At 43.6% G+C, this 21,633-nt stretch overlaps 1 protein-coding gene across 10 annotated transcripts in view; it reads right to left on the bottom strand.

The window, feature by feature from the left end:
* Positions 1-21,633, bottom strand: part of LOC132383599 (phosphatase and actin regulator 4-like) — a 300,611-nt gene that overhangs the window by 48,702 nt on the left and 230,276 nt on the right. For 7 of the 10 annotated variants that reach the window (XM_059954780.1, XM_059954782.1, XM_059954785.1 and 4 more), the window contains one exon: positions 219-386. In XM_059954780.1, the coding sequence (XP_059810763.1) occupies positions 219-386 (168 nt within the window). Of the gene's footprint in view, positions 1-218; positions 387-18,483; positions 18,652-21,633 lie in introns of those variants that run through there. The other 3 variants (XM_059954786.1, XM_059954777.1, XM_059954776.1) reach the window with 2 other exon arrangements.

Genomic DNA, 21,633 nt, shown 5'->3' on the forward strand with positions numbered 1-21,633 from the left:
GGGTTGCCAAACAAAGAATGGGGCAAACAAACTCAAATGTTGTGGGGTGTTCTTTCATGCAAAGTCCAATAGAGGGCACTGCTGTGAAGATTTCAGTTTCAATCCTTTCAACTCTGTGGAAAGGCTGAATGACTTGAAATACTGTAATATCTTTCACATTTTTATACTGTTATTTCAAATTATGAAAGCATTTTCCACAAGGCTCCCAAATTTCTTACCCGCAGAAGTTTCCTTGAACCTTTCACTACTTTTCTTTTTCCTCCATTTCCAAGGTTTGAAGATTTTTCCAAATCCTGGAAATTTTCCCTTCCTCCGTGCTGTGGGCGTATTTGAACCAGAGACGTCATTCCCTGAGCCCACTGGTGGATGCTGCTCCTCTTCCTCAGCTGTAAATATGCATTGGAGGAGAAAAATCATACAGTTAAATTCAGGTGGTGGGGAAGAGAATTAAATTGCCAAAGGTTACTTCTCAATGGAGTAAATAGTCTCTGGCAAGTCATTGTCAATCAGTGTCAGCCAGCACAGGAGGTGGTTTTGGAGGATGTGTTCCAACTACCAAAGACCTGGTTAACACGGTACCTATTTCTGTCAACGAATCCTCTTTTCCTTCCACTAAGCAAATTTCACCCCTCTTCCTCTATTCCCCACCCTAATCTTTTACCTCTTCTCACCTGGATCTCTTCCTCTTTCTCTTCCTCCTACGGTCCATTCTCCTTTCTTCTCCAGTCCTTGACCTTTCCCACCTGTCATCTTCCAGCTAGCCTCTCTCCACCCCCCACCAACCATTTTATTCTGGCATCTTCCCCCTTCCCAGTCCTGACAAAGGGTCGACCTGAAACACCAACTGTTTACTCTTTTCCATAGATGCTGCCTGACCTGCTGAGTTCCTCCAGTGTTTTGTGTGTGTTGCTTTGCATTTCCAGCATCTGCAGACTTTCTTGTGTTTGTGACTGATTCCTCTACTAAGAAATTGGTTTCTAAAGAACAAGGGTAACAGACCCCTCTGGGATACATGTATGAAGATCTTTTAAAAAAATGAATAATTTTCCAAGGAAAATACCCTTTTGCAATGTTAATTCATCAATCAAACAATTAAAATAGTTGCTGAGTATTTTAAAATGGTGTCTGGAGATTTCAGCATCAATAAAGGAAGGACAACTTCACCATTATGACCAAAGAGCCAAACTGTGGATTGAAAATTGTTTCTTGTACACACCACCACACTTACATTATTGAGTTTATTTTTCCATTACATGAGAAGCCACAAAAATGAATCGTATTTATCTATTTCTTGCTTGGAAACACCATTTTTCAACCTGCCAAGCACAAAACCACAGGCAAAAATCTGTTGCAGTACTGAACATTACAGCAAAGCTTCTGAAATGCATTGATTCAGACAAGGCAAGAACACAATCTCCTGATCACTTAAGCAGACGATAGACAGCAAGACAGGATCGATTACTCTGAATGTATAACTAAGTGTTTTCAGGGGCATTTTATATTTCATACTGCCCTTTCATGATATCTTCATTTCCCTAGCTCTCAGACCATGAGATAATGATAAACTTGTATTTTCTTACCCTTTGCTCCAGGTATTAAACTAGTCAGGAACAGTAAATTATGATTGGATTGTTGGAAATTCTCTGTTCAAATTTCCTTTATGTAAGAAAGTAACTGCCGATCTGCTGTCAGTATTCAGAATTCTGACTTCACATACAGCGCAGGTGTTAAACAGCTCCAAGACCAGATTAATTCTGAATGCTGTCATTAACACCCAAGAAATGTCATTAACTGATTAGGAAATCTATGGCAGATAGTGCTCAAAAAGGGGAAGCGAATATGTTTTAAATTAGAATAACCATCTTTTCAATGGTTAGAACAGTGGTTCTTAATTGTAGGACGATGGAGTCACATTCACAAACACTGACCAGAAGAATCACCCCCCCCCCCAAAAAAAAACACACACAGGAGTAGATCATTGACTTCAGGAAGGGGTGGGCAGTGCAAACACTCCTGTTTACTTCAAAACTGCCAGGCCAGAAGAGTTGAGAACTTCATGTCCTAGGTTTGATCACCAAATAGCCTTTCCAGATCCACAACCAAAAGAGCACATCAGTCTCTCTGCTTCACCAGAAGGCTAAGATAATTTGGCACATCCCCTTTGATATTCACCAATTTTTATTTAATCTATAGAAAACACTGTATTCAGAGGCATCATGACTTGGTAATAACAATTGCTCTACCTGAGACCACAAGAAACTGCAGAGCGAAGACCCAACTCAGCATCACAGAAACCAGCCTCCCCTCAGTGGAATCTGTCTACACTTCTCACTGCCTTGGTAAAGAAGCCAACATAATCAAAGACCTCATCCACTCCAGATATAAACAAGAGAAAATCTGCAGCTGCTGAAAATCCAAGCAACACACACAAAATGCTGGAGGAACTCAGCAGGCTAGGTAACATCTATGGAAAAGAGTACAGTCGACATTTCAGGCTGAAACTCTTGGGTTTTGGCCTGAAACATCGACTATGCTCTTTTCCCTAGTTGCTGCCTGGCCAACTGAGTTCCTCCAGCATTTTGTGTGTGTCCACTCCAGATACTCTGCCTTCTCTACCTCCAACCACGCAGAAGATACGAAAATCTGAAAGACATATCACCAGGCTCAAAGGCAGCTGTTCTGAGAGTATTGAACAATCCCATGAGTACAAGAGACGAACACTTGACCTTACAACTTATCTCGTTTATGATCTTACACTTTACTTTCTGTCTGCACTGCATTACTCTGCATTATATTATTGTACCATCTCAATGTGGCATGTAATGAAATGATTTGAATGGATGGCATACGAAACAATGATTTCCACTGTACATGTGATTGCAGTACGTGACAATTTATACACATATATTCATATACAAAAATTCATATTAAAAATACAGCTTCAGATTAGAACAGTTCCTCTGAAATACTTACCAAAAAAACCAGTGCCATTTAGAAAACCTGCTCCTTGGAAGTATAGTGCGTTCTAGTTAATGGGGCCATCGGTAATTTGAGGCAACTCATAACAAAAACAAATTGAGAAAATCGCCTGGATTGCCTTTGTTTATTTGGGACACTAGGCCATTTAATTGCAACAGGAGACTGCTTCTGAACAGCTTCTAACTAACGTTAGTCACGGCAATTTGTGGCTGTTAGACGCTACACCGGGCTTATAGTGAACAGTTTTTAAATAGCATCAAGTTGTGTGTGTGAGCTTGTGTTCAAAGATCAGTGATTTTTTTCCTCAGAGATAGTTGGTGAGAAATAAGCAGTAAAACGATTTAGAACTGTTTTGCTCACTGCAGTTTCAAGCATTCAGGCTTGGAGATGACAGGAGAGAAAATGAAGTTACTCCACTGCTTCAAGTTAGGAACTATAAAGAATTTGAAGGTAAGGATAATCATCTTGAATGTTACAATGAAAATGAAGATTTGGGTAATGCCATCATCTAAAGCACTGTGTGAATGAATGTGTTCATTATCTTCACTTGGGGTCTATGCTGATGTTGTTCATTTACCGTCAATCAAAATATCGTACCAGTGCACAGGTACGCTGGATAAATACTTCTGTCAATAATTATTAGGAACTAAAACACAATTTCTAGTACTGAAATAATATTGGTAGTGTTCTATTACATTCTGTATTTCATTTAAATACATAATTTGTTATTTAGTTAAAAGCTAGTTTGGCTTCTTAATGCCTTTTTTAACTATTTCCCTGTAACTTCGGCTAATTGAAGCAGCCACTTAATTGGGCCAAAATGTACTGGTCCCGATGTGTCCTAATTAACCAGAATCCACTGTACAGGTTTCCCCCGCAATCCGAAGGTAGAGCATTCCTATGAAACGGTTTGTAATCCTAAATGTCATAAAGTGAAGAAGCAATTACTATTAATTTATATGGGAAAAATTTTTGAGCATTCCCAGACCCAAAACAATAACCTAATCAATAACCTAATCAAGGCAAATAACACATGAAACCTAAAATAATACTAACATATAGTAAAAGCAGGAATGATATGATAATTTTACACCTTATATAAAGTAGAAATACTGTAGGTACAGTGAAGTTTCACTTATCAAACTCAGAAAGGCAGCGAGACAAAATCGCTTTGGTGGAAAAAAATCAGCATGTACACGCATGCGCAAACATCTGCCCGCACAAGGCTTCACGGCCATTGTAGTCTTTCTCGGGGTAAACACATGTATAAAGCAGGCGTTTTTTTTTCGTAAAAGCGAAAATCCTCTTTGGTTAACGAAAACAGGTACTAATGTAAGTCTTTTGTAACAGCAAGTTGTCATAAAGATAACATTCAAAAAGCGGGGGCCACCTGTATTTAATTATCTAGTGTGAATTGTACAGTTACCTCTGAAACATGAGCTCTGTGAGACTGGGTTCTCTACACAGGTTAGCAATTCAAAGTGACTGCTGCTCTGGAAGGTAAAACAATTTCACATGCCTTGGCATTACCACTTTAAGCTTTAATTTTTTTTGAACAGTGCAATCAAATCATTGTATATTAAGCAGGTGGATTTACCTCTATTAATGACAAAAATATTGTGCTCCTATCCATTCTTAAAAATGTGTAATTCTGGAGAGTCAGACTTGCAGCAGGTAAACTGGTACTGGGCCCATTGTATTTGTACCATCCATGAAGTACTTATTTATACTATCCCAGGGTAAACAGGCCATTCGGCCCACTACACGTACCAGGCATCAAGTAGTTGTTTATATTATCCCAGGAGTAAACAGGCCATTCCGATCACACTTGTACTGGCCCTTAAAGTAGATGTTTATACAATCCCAGGGTAAACAAGCGATTCGGCCTGCCACACCTGCCTTCCTATGGAATGTGTGGGTTTTCTCAGTGTGCTCCAGTTTCTTCCAAAGATATACCCATTAGTAGATTAATTGGTTATTGTAAATAAATCCTGTGAATAAGCTGGGGTTAAATTTGGGGCCGCTGGTTGGTGTGGTTCAAAGGGCCGGAAGGGCCTGTTTCACGCTGTATCTCAGTAAATGAACAGACCCTGCAACTCCAATTTCCGCTTACAGCCGGAAAGCTCCATCCCAGACAACATGCTGTTGAACCTCATCTGCAGTGCCTTCAATGAGATCACATCCTTTCTGAACTGCACAAAACACTTCCACTCCTGATGAAGGGTTTCGGCCTGAGAAGTTCACTGTTCACTCTCTTCCACAGATGCTGCCTGGCCTGCTGAGTTCTCCGGCATTTTGTGTGTGTCACTTTGGATTTCCAGCATCTGCAAACTTTCTCATGTTTCCAGTATTGTCCTCATTCTTTCTTGGTTACCCTTTAATGTTTAGATTCATGCTCACAGCTGAGGATATCTAAGTCCAGCTAAGAAATGCATATGACTGCTGGAAGAATTCTGTTTTTTAAACGAGGGTCCTAGTGCAGGAAGTGTACAATTACCATACTCTAGACTGCAGAAGTAAAATTACATGTTTCAGTACAGAGATTAGACTTCTGCATGTTAAAGAGCTGTGGTATGAATATTTTTGGCTTTGAAACTCTAAACTGTCAGCATGCCAAGGATTTAATTGTCTGGATATACTGGTTTAAAAAATGTGCTCTTTTTTCTCAACAGGAATGGAGGTCAATTGTGGAGCTGAAGGGAAGGAGAGCGAGTGTGTGAGTGGAAATGGGGAGGGACAGGAAGGAGAAGACAGACCAAGATGAAAGTACATGCAGATTAAAGAAAAATACATGCATCTTAATCACACACCAAGCAAAACCTTACCAAACAAACACCACAGTACAGAAACAGGCTATCTAATGCAAGCTAATGCTTTTATTTAATCCTGACCTACATCAACTCACACATTTTTAGTAAATTACTTTAAATTTTGTTTATTTACTTCTCCCACAATAGAGAAATTTCTAAATCTCTTTGGATCAGGGATTCCCAAACTTTTTATACCATGGGTCAATACCATTAAACAAGGGGTTCATAGACCCCAGGTTGGGAACCCCTGCTTAGATCACAAAGAAAATTCATATGTTTAAAAAAAATACATAAATGAAGTACTTCCAGAGTAACACGTACAAAATGCTGGAGGAACTCAGCATGTCAGTCAACATCTATGAAAATGAATCAACAGTTAGTGCAGAGTCACTTCATTAGGACTGCCGAAAATACTTCTAGTTCTATAAATTTTGAAAAACGTATTAAATGCCATGAGCATAGGACCTACAGAGAATGTGCAGAAGCAAAAAAGTTAATTGCTCTTCATACTTCTTCTTAAGCCCAACTCCCCTACTGGAGCATAGGCTACTGAGAGTGGCTTGCCGGAGTCCTCTGTCCTGAGCCAACAGAACGTTGATCAGTGCTGTGGCTTCCAATTTCACATGACTTCATATGTCTTCTGGGTGAAGATCCCTCCTTCCCAAGAATGAAGTCTTTGGAGCTTCTGTTGGTGTTTCTATAGCTCTGGATTTTTACAGGATGAGGTTGCTAACTTTCACAGGCTGTCCATGGAGGAGTTCTGCTTTATGCTTCATATATATATATAAATCAATCAGTAAAAAGAAGGGATGAAAGGTGTTCAATTTGAATTCCCCTCACTTCTGACTCTTCAGGTACCAGTCAGTACTGTTCTGAAGGCTGATTTATACTTGTGCGTATGGGCTACGCTGCAGCCTATGCCGTAACCCTGATTTTCACTTCTGCATCGCTCTATGCCATAGCGAGCATGTATTGGTGTGCACCAAAACGCTAGTTGGCGGTGGGGTTTCTATGCCACTGTGTTGAGTTTCTTAGTGAGAGACATGAACGAGGAAATGCATTTCAAACATTTTTGCATGTGGGCAGGTAGGATTTGAAAATTTGGTTCATTTATTTCATGTCGGTGTACGCACAGCCTACAGACATGGCAGAGAAGAAGCAACTGGAAATGTGTAGGAGATGCTGCCAAGCAGACCAATCACAGTTGTTGCGGTCTGCGTCACCATGACACGTGAGTAACTTTTCTGGAGAGGTGCATGTCACCCTACTGTGTAGGGTACGCAATACCTACGGTGTAGATGCGACACACAAGTATAAATCAGCCTTGAGTGTACAGTATTAACATATTGCTCACATTCTGGAGTCGGTCAGATACATTGACCTGTCTCATAATCAAGAACATTCCACCAATGTTGTGGAGAAATCTACCAACCTAAACAGATCCTCAGTTCTTGCAGCAGAACTGAACTATGGCAAATGAACAGGAGATTTAGTGGCTGATTCTTTGACGTTCTAAGCAATGATTGATAAGTGAGTGAAAATTTGGAAGCAGCATTTCATCACTCAGTTATATCAACACAGGGAACTGCTGAAATTTGTGGTCACAGCTCAGCACATCACAGGAAGCAGCCTCTCTCTTTGGATTTTGTTCACACATCTCACTGTCTCAGTAAAGCAGCCAACATAAAGAAAGATCTCACCCACCCTGGACATTCCGTCTTTTCCCCTCAAATTAGACGAGATACAAAAAACTAAAAGAGTGTACCACCAGGCTCAAAAACAGCTTCTACCCCACTGATATCAAACTCTTGAAAGGATCTGTGTGATAAGATGGAGTCTCAGCCTCACAATCTACCTCATTAAGATTTTGCATGTTGCCATTTATATGCAATGCACTTTTTTGGGTAGCTTTTACACTTTATTCTGCATTGTTATTGTTTTACCTTGTCCTAGTTCAATGCACTGTGTAATGATTTGATTTTATGAACAGTATGCAAGACAAGCTTTTCACTCTATCTTGGTATATGTGACAATAACAAGCAATGTGAAATTCAGAAGAGTAGCAGCTCCCATTGCATAGATGCAGGAACTCCCAGTGCAAGCTGAACTCAGTCACCTGTAGTTTTCTTTCACCTGTAGATGCTGTAATTAAAGGTTCTACAATAATGTGAAAAAGAAAGCTACCCAGTTTCCATGTTGCCGGCCGGATCAGCATTGATGCTATAATACTGTATTAAAAATGATTATTTGCTTTAAATTCTGAAACCCTTAAACTTCTAAGTGATCCCAGAGTACTTCATTGTGTCATGTTGGCTTAGTGGTATAATCTGCTCCCAACTCCTGATTAGCAAATGACCTGCCTCTCCAGTTTATACCCACGTCTCCCAGTGTGACTCGCTAGTGGAAGGAATGCTGCTTTCTGGAAGCATGCGGATTCACACACACAAAATGCTGGAGGCACTCGGCAAGTCTGTGGAGAGGATTGGATGACGTCAGGGTGAGACCCTTCATCAGTACCAGAAAGTAAGGGGGAAGAAGCCAGAATAAGGTCCCCACCTTAGGGGGGAAGAAGAGGAAGTACAAGCTGGCTGTGATAGGTAAGATTGGGTGAGGGGGAAGGCAGGTGGGTAGGGCAGGGTAATGAAATAAGAAGCTGGGTGGGGACACTTGGAAAAGGTCAACGGTTGAAAAAGGAATCTGATAAGAGAAGAGAGTGGGCCATAGGAGAAAGGGAAGGACCTTTGCTCCATCTAACACACAAGAGGTGAGATTTCCCATTGGCCACCCACTTCAATTCGACTTCTGTTTCCAAATTGACAGTCCATGGCCTCCTCTACCGCTATGATAAGGCTGCACTCGGACTGGAGAAGCAATACTCTTATATTCCGTTTGGGTAGCCTCCAATCTGATGGCAAAAACACTGATTTTTCTAACTTCCAGTAATTCCCCCTCCTCCGCCTGCTTGTTTATTCCATTACCTATTCTGCTTCTCATCTCATCCCTTCTCACCTGCCTATCAATTTCTTCTGGTGTCTCTCCTCCTTCTCTATCTCTCATGGTCAACTATCCTCTTCTAAAATATTCTTCCTTCTTTAGCTCTTCACCTATCCCTCCCCCAGCATACTCCTAGAATATTCTGAGACAAGTAAAATAATTCTACTATTGTCTAGGCAAAGTTATATCATCTGATTTAACCATCCATTTAGTTCTGTGGTTTTTTCTATAAACTGTTAATAACTAAAACTTATTAAAAACATGAACTACATTAACAGCAATTAATAAGATATGTTTTATAAACACATGATAACTTCATGATAACTTCTGAAAATCTGTGTACATAGCATAAACTTAAACATTCTACCAGATACCTAGCACTCATCCCCACCATGAACAACCATTTCCCCAAAAGTTTTCAAAACGTACTTTTTACAGAAGGCTAATTGTAAAGTGCCTTCTCTTCTCTCTCTTCAAATGGCATGCACTTCCTTCCAGATTCCTGGAGTTCAGTGACTACTTTTATCTTCCAGGTTTATTGCTCATCCTATGTGCCGCATTCAAGGTTTAAATAATACTTACCTATTCTTTAACTGATTCCATCAGCCCAGCATTACTACTCAAGATCATCCTTCATCAGAGAAACTTTGAACAAGCTCCCTACTGAAGTTCCTCCATCTCCAACCATGATGTTTCCTCCCTCAACTGCTCTGCAAAATTTCTCCCATATTATTCACATTGCCCCTGCTTTCAACAGCAGAGTAAAGATTTTCTATAGCTCTTTTCGTATCATCTCCTCATCCAATCCTAATTATTTGTTTCAAGTCTGGAGAAGCATAGATGTGGTTGTTAAAGGAGGAACTGGGAGAAACAGTGGATGGGATAAAACCACAAGATATAAGAGCAGAATTAGGCCATTTGGCCCATTGAGTCTGCTCTGCCATTTCAACATGCCTGATCTAAGTTTCCTCTCAACCCCAATCTCCTGCCTTCTCCCCATATACCCTCATGCCCTGACCAATCAAGAATCTATCAATCTCTGCCTTAAATATACATAAAGCCTTGGTGTCCACAACTGCCTGTGGCAAAGATTTCCAGATTCACCACTCTCTGCCATTATAAGAGTTGATAATTCAGGCAATTGGGCAACTGCTGGTCTTCCATACAACCTTGCCAGGCCTGCGCCCTGGAGACCATTCCAGACACAGATCCATGGTCTCGTGAGACTAATGGATACCACCACCAATTCAGGCTGAAGACCCTTTGTCATAATTAGAACAAAAAGGGTCAATGTAGTTTATAGTGCATGGATTTTAGCAAGACTTTTAACCACATCCCAAAATGGTATAATCTATCAAAAAAAAAAAATTAGCTCTGTGGGATCAGTGGATTCATGGAAAACTGGTTCCAAAGTCAGCTCATTGGCTGGAAGGAAACTTTTCGAAATAATGCATGGTCATTTCCAATTGAGTTTACCGGGCTCAGTAGAATATTCCTCTCTGGTTGATGGATATATCAATGATTTAGACTAGGGGTCCAAGGATTCCTTGCTTAATATTATTGGTCCATGGCATGAAAAAGGCTGGGAACCCTTGATTTAGACCTAAATACATGAGGCACAGAATAAAGGACACAAAAACTGATGTGGTTCACAGTGGGAAGACTACAGGACAGCAAGAAGAATATTGACGGACTGAAGAGAAAAGTGGCAAATAAAAATTAATCCAAAGTATAAGGCAAAGCATTTGGAGAAGGACAAGGTGAGGAAATACGTAATAACTGCAATCATGTTGAGAAGTGTGGAGAATGCAAGGGACCTCAGACTAAACGTCCTTAATTGATAGAAAACAGTTATAAAAGTAAAGGGATTCTTTCCTTATCAACCATGCGAGATCTGTATACCACATTAAAGAAGCACAACTTGAGTTCTGTCTATAGATTTAGTCCTTGTATTACAAGAGAGATGTGATTAGACTGAAGGGAAGGGTGCAGAATCATTAGAATGGTACCAGGAGTGGAAAGTTTTGGTTATGAAGAATGATTGGATAGGTTGGGACACAGTTTCCTTAGAATCAGAGATGGCTAAGGGGAAACTTAACTGAAGTGATAAGAAATGGTTCTGGAGGACTGGACAACTGTTACTTCACTTTTGAAGAAAGGAGGGTAGCAGAAGAAAGGAAATTATAGGTCAGTTAGCCTGACATCAGTGGCTGGAAACATGCTGGAGTCTATTATTAAGGATAAGGATTTGTTTGTAACCTATACCAACAATCTGGATAATAATGTGGTAAACTGGAGCAATAAATTTGCAGACAACACCAAGATTGGGGGTGTAGTGGAGAGCGAAGAAGACCATCATGGCTTGCAGCAGGATCTGGACCAGTTAGAAAACTGGGCTGATTGTGGTCTTCCAGTTAGGAAGTCGTGGGTCCAGATGCAGAAGGAAGTACAGAGACCTAGGTTCTGTAGCATTTTGATCAGGATTGTAGGAATGATGGGTGTTAAATGCTGAGCTATGGTCAATAAACAGCATTTTGATATAGGTATTTGCACTGTCCAGGTGATCCAAAACAGCGTAGAGAGCTACTGAGATCATGCCTCCTATAGACCTATTATGACGATAGGTAAAATGCAACGCGCCCAGGTACTTCCTGAAACAGGTGTTGATTCAAGGCATGACCAATCTCTCAAAAGCTTTTCATCACCGTCGATGAGAGAGCTACTGAACAATAGTTGTTGAGGCAGCTCTCACTGATCTTCTTGGGCACTGGTGTAATTGCTGCCCTTTTAAAGCAGGTGGGAACTTCTGGCTTTAGCAGTGAGAGACTGGCTTTGTATACTCCCACCAGTTTGTTGGCACAGGGCTTCAGAACCTTACCAGGAACTCCATTAGGCTCCACTGATTTGCAAGGGTTCACCCTCTTGAAAGACAGTCTGATGTCAGCCTCCGAGACAGAGATCACAGAGTCATCAGATGATGTAGGTATCCTCATAGCTGTGTTGATTTTCTCCCTTTCAAAGCAAGCATAAAAGGTGTTGAGCACACAGTAGTGAAGCTGCCATTCATGATGTTGGCTTTTGCTTTGTTGGAAGAAATGGCCTGCAAACGCTGCCAGAGTTGACATGCATCAGATGTCACTGCCAACCTCTCCTGGAATTGTTTCTGGGCTCTTGAAATAACCCTCCGCAAATCATACCTGGTTTTCTTACACAAAGCTGGATCATCAGACTTAAATGCCACAGATCTAGCCCTCAGCAGACTCTTCCAGAAGAATACTCCAGTGAACTAAATGGACCTTCCCAACATCAAGATACACAGACTAGATGAAGAAAAAGGAAGGAGAAGAAAGATGTCCAGAGCTATCAGAATCACTCCTGGCAGTCTCAAAGTCAACTTGTACAACCACCACAGAGGAGCCCCCAGATTGTTTTCACAGTCGCAAAACTCACCTGCCAAGCAGAGTGACCTCCCTTTTCAGGAAAGACATCGTCCCATAAGAGTAAGAAATCCTTCGCAGTAATTAAACCTTTAGGACTGAATGAGACGACTTAAAATATACTATGCTATGCATGTCTATGTAGTTGTGTTATATACTGAGTGTAGGTTCAGATGCATTCTATGAGTCGGAGTTTATAGCTAAGCAAGGAGAAGTGTTGTGTACTTAACAATACAGTAATACTTGAGTAACCTTGTAAATATTTTGTTTGATTAAGCATTATTTGTTTTTATAATTCATTATAGTTATATGTAAAAATCCATGAATTGCTTATGTCATGATGCTACCACGTGAAACTTGCATGCCTCACTTACAGTAAAAACTCTCATTTCAGACTCATCTTTTCATTTTAATTAGCTTAATGCTTTGAAGTTACAAAACGTAACACCTATGACTTATGGTCTTAGTGTATAAAAATATATGTCTGAAGGGACTGAACATGCAAATGAAGCAAACAATTAAAACACAAGAAGAAAATGAGAAGGATTCATCATTCCCATTAAAGGGATCAAAAACATGGGAGTAGTGATTTAAGTTAATTGTGAGAAAGATGAGAAAGGTATACGAGAAAGATATACGAGTGTTTCTTCACTCAGAGGTGGTGGTGCTTTGGAACTCAGCGCTAAAAGGGCAGAGGCAGGCAGCTTCATAAACAGTTAGAATGAATGTGGATGTATTTTTTAAAAGCACAACATGTAGCGAGATAGACCAGTGCTGTTTTTTCTTCATTTTAAACTGACAGGGGAACAGCAAATCAAGGGAGTGTTTTCATATATAATAGATTTTCATCGACATTGATGAAAAGCTACAGAATAGTTCCTAGTGTCTGGAAAACTTGGTTTGAGAGCTTTATTGAAAGACAACCTTTCCTTGTAACAACATTTAATTATATGAAGCACGTTGAAGTGCATTTTGTAGCATACAGCAAACTCTAAGTTAGTTACAGATAGTCAACATTCAAAAATAAGTAAACCAAAACTTGAATGAAAACATATTTAAGACACATTTATAATTTTGAAAATGTTTCAAAAATACTATTTTTTTCTTTAATTTCTCATCAAAGAACACAAAATCTTTCACACAGGGATCAGCACCTGGCTACCAAGTACAATTTACATGCAAAGCCAGTTCAATTTTGAAGCTGTTTTCCACTGGACATAGAAGTATTTTTGGGACACGTTATTTTAATTCTCAAATGGTTAACGTTACTCAGAAATCTGCAAATTTAACAAGTATCTTAGTTTGTAATTCAAAGCACAAATCTCTCCACTACCTTGCCAGAACTAGGATTTCCAGAATCAGCTCAGCGATCTACACATCTCTGCTCACATTCTTTCTTCTTCCCTCTCCCATCGGACAGAAGATACAAAAGCCTGAAATATCATACCACCAGTTTCTAGGACAGGTTCTATCCCACTGCTATAAGACTACTGTACGAACTCCTAGTATGATAGAATGTATTCTTGACCTCACAAGCTGCCTCATTGCAGCCTTGCACCTTATTGTCTTCCTCCACAACACTTTTTCTCTAATTGCAACAATATTCTACATTCTGTTACTGCTTTACCTTGCACCACCTCAATGCACTGCTGTAAAAAAATGATCTACAGTGGGAAATGTAGCTTTAGTAGTTGTGACAATAGTAAACCAATTTACCAATTTAAAAACAGTCATTATATCAGAGCTTTATACCAATTTATTAAAACTGAAAGGATCTGATGACAGGCTAAATATTATGAAAACAGTGTCATTTTTGCTTTTCCTTTAAAAGTCAACTCCAAAAACAAGAGAAATAAATTACAAATAACATTACACCAAAAAGAAACATTTCAAGATTGCCACAACACACACAAAATGCTGGTGGAACACATTGCCTACTGTTTGATAATGATGTGAATTGCTCTGTTTCAAAGTTAGAGGTATAATGAGATGATCAAAGTGTGCAATCAACTAATCTGAAGAAGTCCAGAGACTTAATAGCCCATGCCCCCCCAGTAGGATTGTAATGGAAACCCTCAGAATTTGCAAAGGGCCTGACTGGCAAGAGATCACGGGGTTCGCTGTCTCAGAATAAAGGGCAGACAGCTCAGCACCAAGATGAGGAAACAAAAAATTTCTTCAGATGGCTTCACTCAGATGGTAAATCTGTATCAGAAAATAGCAAAACTCTACTTCATGAGAGATATTCAATGAACAAAGACACAGAGTAGAAGTGAGGAAGAGTTCTTGAGCACAGACCTCTCCCACAGAACTTCACTGTCAGGTGTGTGGGTTTAAAGAGGCCCTATTCTAGTTGGCTGCCGGTGACAAGTGGTGTTCCGCAGGTGTTAGTGTTGTGGTTCTGATTTTCACATTCTACGTCAATGATTTGGATGACAGAATTAATGGCTTTGTGGCAAAGTTTGTGAATGATACACTTAGGTGGAGGGACAGATGGTGTTCAAGAAGCAAGGAGTCTGCAGAACTTGGACAGATTAGGAAAACGGGCAAAGAAGTGGCAGATGGAATACAGTGTAGGGAACTATAGGGAAATGCACTTGGTAGAATGATTAAAGGTGTAGGCTGTTTTCTAAACAGAGACAAAAGTTAGAGATCAAAGGTGCGGAAACCCCTAAAGGTTAACATGCGGGTTGAGTCAGTGGTATAGAAGGCAAAAGCAATATTAACATTCATTTTGAGAGGACTGGAACATAGAGTCATAGAAAAATATAGCACAGAAGGGTCCTTCAGCCTATTTAGTCAGTGCCAAAGCTTTTAAACTGCCTACTCCCATCAACCTGCACCAGAACTATAGCCCTCTATCCCCCTACCAACTAAGTACCTATCCAAACTTCACTTAATGTCGAAATCAAGCTCATATGCAACATTTGTGCTGGTAACTCATCCCACACTATCACAACACACCAAGTGAAGTAGTTTCCCCTCATAAATTCCACTTAAACTTTTCACCTTTCCCCTTAACCCATGATCTCTGGCTGTAGACCCACTCAACTACAGTGGAAAAGGCTTGCTTGCATTTACCCTGTATATACCACTCAATTCTGTATACCTTTATCAAATCTTCTCTTAAGTCCTAAGTCCTAACCTATTCAATCTTTCCTTATAACTCATGTACTCCAGACCCAGCAATACCCTTGGAAATTTTCTCTATACTCTTTCAACTTTACTTACATCTTTCCTGTACACAGGTGACCAAAACTACTCACAATATTCCAAATTAGGTCTCACCAATGTCCTATACAACTTCAACATCACATCTCCTGTAGTAAATACTTTGATTTATGAAGGCCAGTGTGCCAAAAGGTTTCTTTATAATCCTATCTACCTGTGATGTCTCTTTCAATGTATTATTAACTGCATTCCCAGATCCCTTTTTCTACCACACTCCTCAGTGCTCTACCATTTACTGCGATCTACCCTGGTTGATCCTGGTTGACAAGTGTGAGGTGTTACGCTAAATTCCACCTGCCATTTTTCAGCCTCTTTTTCCAGCTGGTCCAGATACTGCTGTAAATCATGATAGCCTTCCTTGCTGTCCACTACACCTCTAGTCTTGGTATCATTTGCAAACTTGCTGATCCAGTTAACTACATTATCATCCAGATCTCTGATATAGATGAAAAACAACAATGGATCCAGTGTCTGTGGAACTCTATTAGTCACAGGCCTCCAGTAAGATAGACAACCATCTATTACCACTCACTGGCTTCCCCCACAAAGCCAATGTCAAATCCAATTTACTACCCCATCCTGCCTGCCAAGTGACTGAACCCTCTTGACCAACTCCCATGCAGAACCCTATCAAATGCCCTGCTAAAGTACATGTAGACAACATTGACTGCCTTGTCTTCATTTTTTTCATAGTAACTTTCTCGAAAACCGCAACAAGAATGGTTAGACATGACCTAAGCACACATGAAGCCATGCTGACTATTCTTACTATATCCATGTCTATCCAAATACTTATATATTGAGTCCTTAGAATACCTTCTAAAAACTTTCCCACCACTGATGTAAGGCTCACTGGCCTATAATTCCTGGTTTATTGTTTATGTTTAGAGCCTTTCTTAAACACAGAACAACATGGGCTATCCTCCAAATGTCTGGTAGCTCACCTGTCGCTAAGGATATCTCTGCTTGGACCCTAGCAATTTCTGCATTTGCCTCCATAGGATCCGAGCGAATACCTTGTCAGCCCTGGGAATTTATCCACACTAATTTGTCTCAGGACAGCAAACACCTCCTCCTCTGTAATCTATACAAGTCCATGAAGTTGGTGCAGCTTTGCCTTACTCCTAAACTCTAATCCATCTCCTGAATAAATTCAGATGCAAAAAAATAATTTAAGATCACCCTGATCTCATTTGGCTCCACACATGGATTATCAATCAACCTTCCAGAGGACCAATTTTGTTCCTTGCAATATATGAGCAAGAATGTGAAGCTGAGGCTTTTCAGGCATTAGTCAGACTGCACATCCAGCACTGTGAGCAGTTTTGGGTCCCTTATCTATGAAAAGATGTGATGGCACTGGAGAATGTCCAGAGGATGTTCGAAAGTATGATTCCGGGAACAAAAGGGTTAACATATGAGGAGCTTTTGATGGCTCTGAGCCTATACTCACAGGACCTTACAGTTGAGACTGGTCAACTGGGAGAGAAATCTCATTGAAAACTACTGAATATTGAAAGTCCGAGAAAGAGTGGATGTGGAGAGAATATTTCCTACAGTGGGTAAGTCTAGGACCAGAGGGCACAGCCTCTGAATACAGGAACATCCAGTTAGTAAAGAGATGAGAGGGAATTTCCTTAGCCAAAGGGTGGTAAATCTGTGGAATACATTGCCATGGACGGCTGTGGAGGTCAAGTCATTGAGTATATTTAATGGGTGTTTTGTTAGTTGGGGAGTCAAAGTCTACAGGGAGAAGGCAAAAGAATGGGGTTGAGAGGGATAATAAATCAGTCACGATAGAATGGCGGAGCAGACTCGATGGGCAAATAGCTTAATTCTGCTCCAATGTATTATGATTTGTCTCTACTAAGTTGAGAAAAAGTCTGCACTTGGAAGAGAGGGAGGGTTGACCTGAAGCTGGAAAAATAGTTGGGAAGAAATCAGAATTCTGAATCTTCAGATTCCAGAAACATGATGCAGGGTGACGAGGTTCAACGTTATTCAAACTCGACAACTGCTTCTCACCAGCCTTTGCTTCCATCACTTTTGTTTGCTCCATCATTAAAAACCTTACAAATCACTCAAATAGGGATCTTAAAAATATAACAACTGTCTATTATTCACAATGGAGAGGAGTTGATAAGACTGCTTTTCAGCAAGTCCAACTTTCAACTGTCCCAGAAAATCCACAGAATTGAGAACACACCACCAAAACATCTTCAACAATCCTGGAATTCTGCCTTTATAAAATACTGAATTTTTTTTTAAATCTAAAACTTGGCCACTTTTTCAGCAATTTGGAATTTTTATCCACTAGGCTAGGGGAATCATAAACACAAAACATTCCACAGATGCTGAAAATCCAGAGCAATACAACACAAAAATGCTGGAGGAACTCAGGAGGTCAGGCAGTTCTTTATTGAAAATTGCAATAAAAGGAATGAAACAGATACTCAAAGATGCAGCATGCTGTCATACCCAACAAACATGGATTAATCATTTCAGCTCATGAAGGGTGGGGAGAGGGGACAGGGGTAAAGGTGGAGGGGTTAAAGGTGGGGGATATAATGGTAGGAAGAGAGGGGTTAGTTTGGACTGCTGAGGTGATAAATGGAGGGTGCAGCACTCTGCTGCCATCGTAAAGTCAGAGCAAACTAAAATCAGTAAAATGTAAGTGGCATGAATTGGAAATACACAATAATACAGGAAGAATGATTCGGGAAGAAAAACTATTGGACATTGTTTCAGCTGAGGGGAAGTATAACAATCTTCAGCTTAAACTGAAAGCTGTGTCTTCCCCCATCAAGAGATGATGGTTATTTTCAATGAAAGTCCCATACGCAAGGTCCCTGGAATACACAAGCTCTTCTACACATGAAGGTGCAACATATCAAAGGCCTACAACTTTTTTCCTTGGCTGACACACCAGAGTGAAATGTGATCTGGAGCAGCCTTGTGGAGCCCGCAAATTCCTATCGGCTCATCAGTTTACCTGCAGCAGAATGCATTAACACTGTACTCACAACACTTACCATAAACGACTGCCTCGGGCACCTTCGAAGGAGCATAACCCATCCCAATTGTTCGTCCTGCCCTAACTTTCAGGATCATGCAGTACCATGAACATTAAAACCATGGAAAACTACAGCTGGCCAGTCCAGCGTTGGTTCAGAGATCTGCCTTAGGTTCATAAATAAGATAATCTTACAATTTCCCTTCTCAGATGAATGCCTATCATTCCACAATGCAGATTACGTGAAGCCACGGGTCTAAAGGGGGAGGTGCTTTGATCTACAAATCCAGCGAGAGAGAGAGAGAGAGAGAGAGAGAGAGAGGGGGGTGGGGAGAAGGAGGGAGAGGGAGAGAGAGGGAGGGAGGGAGAGGGAGAGAGAGGGAGGGAGGGAGAGGGAGAGAGAGGGAGGGAGGGAGAGGGAGAGAGAGGGAGGGAGGGAGAGGGAGAGAGAGGGAGGGAGGGAGAGGGAGAGAGAGGGAGGGAGGGAGAGGGAGGGAGAGAGAGGGAGGGAGAGAGAGGGAGGAGGGGAGGGGGAGAGAGAGGGAGGGAGGGGGAGAGAGAGGGAGGGAGGGGGAGAGAGAGGGAGGGAGGGGGAGAGAGAGGGAGGGAGGGGGAGAGAGAGGGAGGGAGGGGGAGAGAGAGGGAGGGAGGGGGAGAGAGAGGGAGGGAGGGGGAGAGAGAGGGAGGGAGGGGGAGAGAGAGGGAGGGAGGGAGGGAGGAGGGAGGGAGGGGGAGGGGAGGGAGGGAGGGGGAGGGGGAGGGAGGGAGAGAGAGGGAGGGAGGGGGAGGGAGGGAGAGAGAGGGAGGGGGAGGGAGGGGGAGGGAGGGAGAGAGGGGGAGGGAGGGAGAGAGAGGGAGGGAGGGGGAGGGAGGGAGAGAGAGGGAGGGAGGGGGAGGGAGAGAGAGGGAGGGAGAGAGGGGGAGGGAGGGAGAGAGAGGGAGGGAGAGAGAGGGAGGGAGGGGGAGGGAGGGAGAGAGAGGGAGAGAGGGGGAGGGAGGGAGAGAGAGGGAGGGAGGGGGAGGGAGGGAGAGGGAGGGAGGGAGGGAGGGGGAGGGAGGGAGGGAGGGGGAGGGGGAGGGAGGGAGGGAGGGGGAGGGAGAGGGAGGGAGGGAGGGAGAGAGAGGGAGGGAGGGAGAGAGAGGGAGGGAGGGAGAGAGAGGGAGGGAGAGAGAGGGAGGGAGGGAGAGAGAGGGAGGGAGGGAGAGAGAGGGAGGGAGGGGGAGAGAGAGGGAGGGAGGGGGAGAGAGAGGGAGGGAGGGGGAGAGAGAGGGAGGGAGGGGAGAGAGAGGGAGGGAGGGGGAGAGAGAGGGAGGGAGGGAGGGGGAGGGGAGGGAGGGGGAGGGGAGGGAGGGAGGGGGAGGGGGAGGGAGGGAGAGAGAGGGAGGGAGGGGGAGGGAGGGAGAGAGAGGGAGGGGGAGGGAGGGAGAGAGGGGGAGGGAGGGAGAGAGGGGGAGGGAGGGAGAGAGAGGGAGGGAGGGGGAGGGAGGGAGAGAGAGGGAGGGAGGGGGAGGGAGAGAGAGGGGGAGGGAGGGAGAGAGAGGGAGAGAGGGGGAGGGAGGGAGAGAGAGGGAGGGAGAGAGAGGGAGGGAGGGGAGGGAGAGAGAGGGAGGGGAGGGTGAGAGAGGGAGGGAGGGGGAGGGAGGGAGAGAGAGGGAGGGAGGGGGAGGGAGGGAGAGTGAGGGAGGGAGGGGGAGGGAGGGAGGGGGAGGGAGAGAGAGGGAGGGAGGGGAGGGAGAGAGGGAGGGTGGGAGAGGGAGGGAGGAGAGGGAGGGAGGGGAGGGAGGGAGAGAGAGGGAGGGGGAGGGAGGGAGAGAGGGGGAGGGAGGGGAGGAGGGAGGGAGAGGAGGGAGGGAGGGGGAGGGAGGGAGGAGAGGGAGAGAGAGGGAGGAGAGAGAGGGAGGGAGGGGAGGGAGAGAGAGGGAGGGAGGGGAGGGAGGGAGAGAGTGGGAGGGAGGGGGAGGGAGGGAGAGAGAGGGAGGGAGGGGGTGAGGGGAAGGGGAGGGAGAGGGGGAGGGAAGGGGAGGGAGAGGGGGAGAGGGAGAGAGAGGGAGGGGAGAGAGAGAGGGAGGGAGAGAGGGGGAGAGAGTGGGAGAGGGAGGGGGAGAGGGGGAGAGAGGAGGGGAGGAGGGAAGGGGAGGGGAGGTGGAGGGGAGGGGAGGGGAGGAGGAGGGGAGGGGGAGGGGGAGGAGGAGGGGAGGGGGAGGAGGAGGGGAGGGGGAGGAGGAGGGGAGGGGGAGGGGGAGGGAGAGAGTGAGAGAGGGTGGGAGAGAGGGAGAGGGAGGGAGGGAGAGAGGGAGAGGGAGGGAGGGAGAGAGGGAGGGAGAGAGGGAGGGAGGGAGGGGAGAGGGGGAGGGGGAGAGGGGGAGGGAGGGAGAGAGAGGGGGAGGGAGGGAGAGAGAGGGGGAGGGAGGGGGAGAGAGGAAGAGGAGGGGGAGGGAAGGGGAGGAGAGGGGGAGGGGGGTGGGAGAGGGAGGGGGGGGGAGGGAGAGGGGGAGAGGGAGGGAGGAGGAGAGGGAGAGGGGGGAGGGAGGGGGAGAGGGAGGGAGGAGGAGAGGGAGAGGGGGAGGGGGAGAGGCGGTGCCTCTAGAAATAGAAACATAGAAAACCTGCCGCACAATACACACCCTTCGGCCCACAATGCTATGCTGAACATGTAATTACTTTAGAAATTACCTACAGTTACCCATAGCGCTCTATTTTTCTAAGCTTCATGTACCTGTCCAGGAGTCTCTTAAAAAACCCTATCGTATAAGCCTCCACCACTGTCGCCGACAGCCCATTCCACATATTCACCATTCTGTGTAAAAAACTTACCCCTGACATCTCTGTACCTACTTCCAAGTACATTAAAACTGTGCCCTCTCATGTTAGCCATTACAGCCCTGGGAAAAAGTCTCTGACTATCCACATGATCAATGTCTCTCATCATCTTATACACCTCTATCAGGTCACCTCTCATCCTCCACTGCTCCAAGGAGAGAAGGCTGAGTTCACTCAACCTATTCAAATAAGGTACGCTCCCAATTCAGGCAACATCCTTGTAAATCTCCTCTGCACCCTTTCTATGGTTTCCACATCCTTCCTGTAGTGAGGTGACCAGAACCAAGTGGGGTCTGACTAGGGTCCTATATAGCTGCAACATTAACTCTAGTCTCTTAAATTCAATCC

Source organism: Hypanus sabinus, chromosome 30, assembly GCF_030144855.1.
Source record: "Hypanus sabinus isolate sHypSab1 chromosome 30, sHypSab1.hap1, whole genome shotgun sequence".
Taxonomy (NCBI): domain Eukaryota; kingdom Metazoa; phylum Chordata; class Chondrichthyes; order Myliobatiformes; family Dasyatidae; genus Hypanus; species Hypanus sabinus.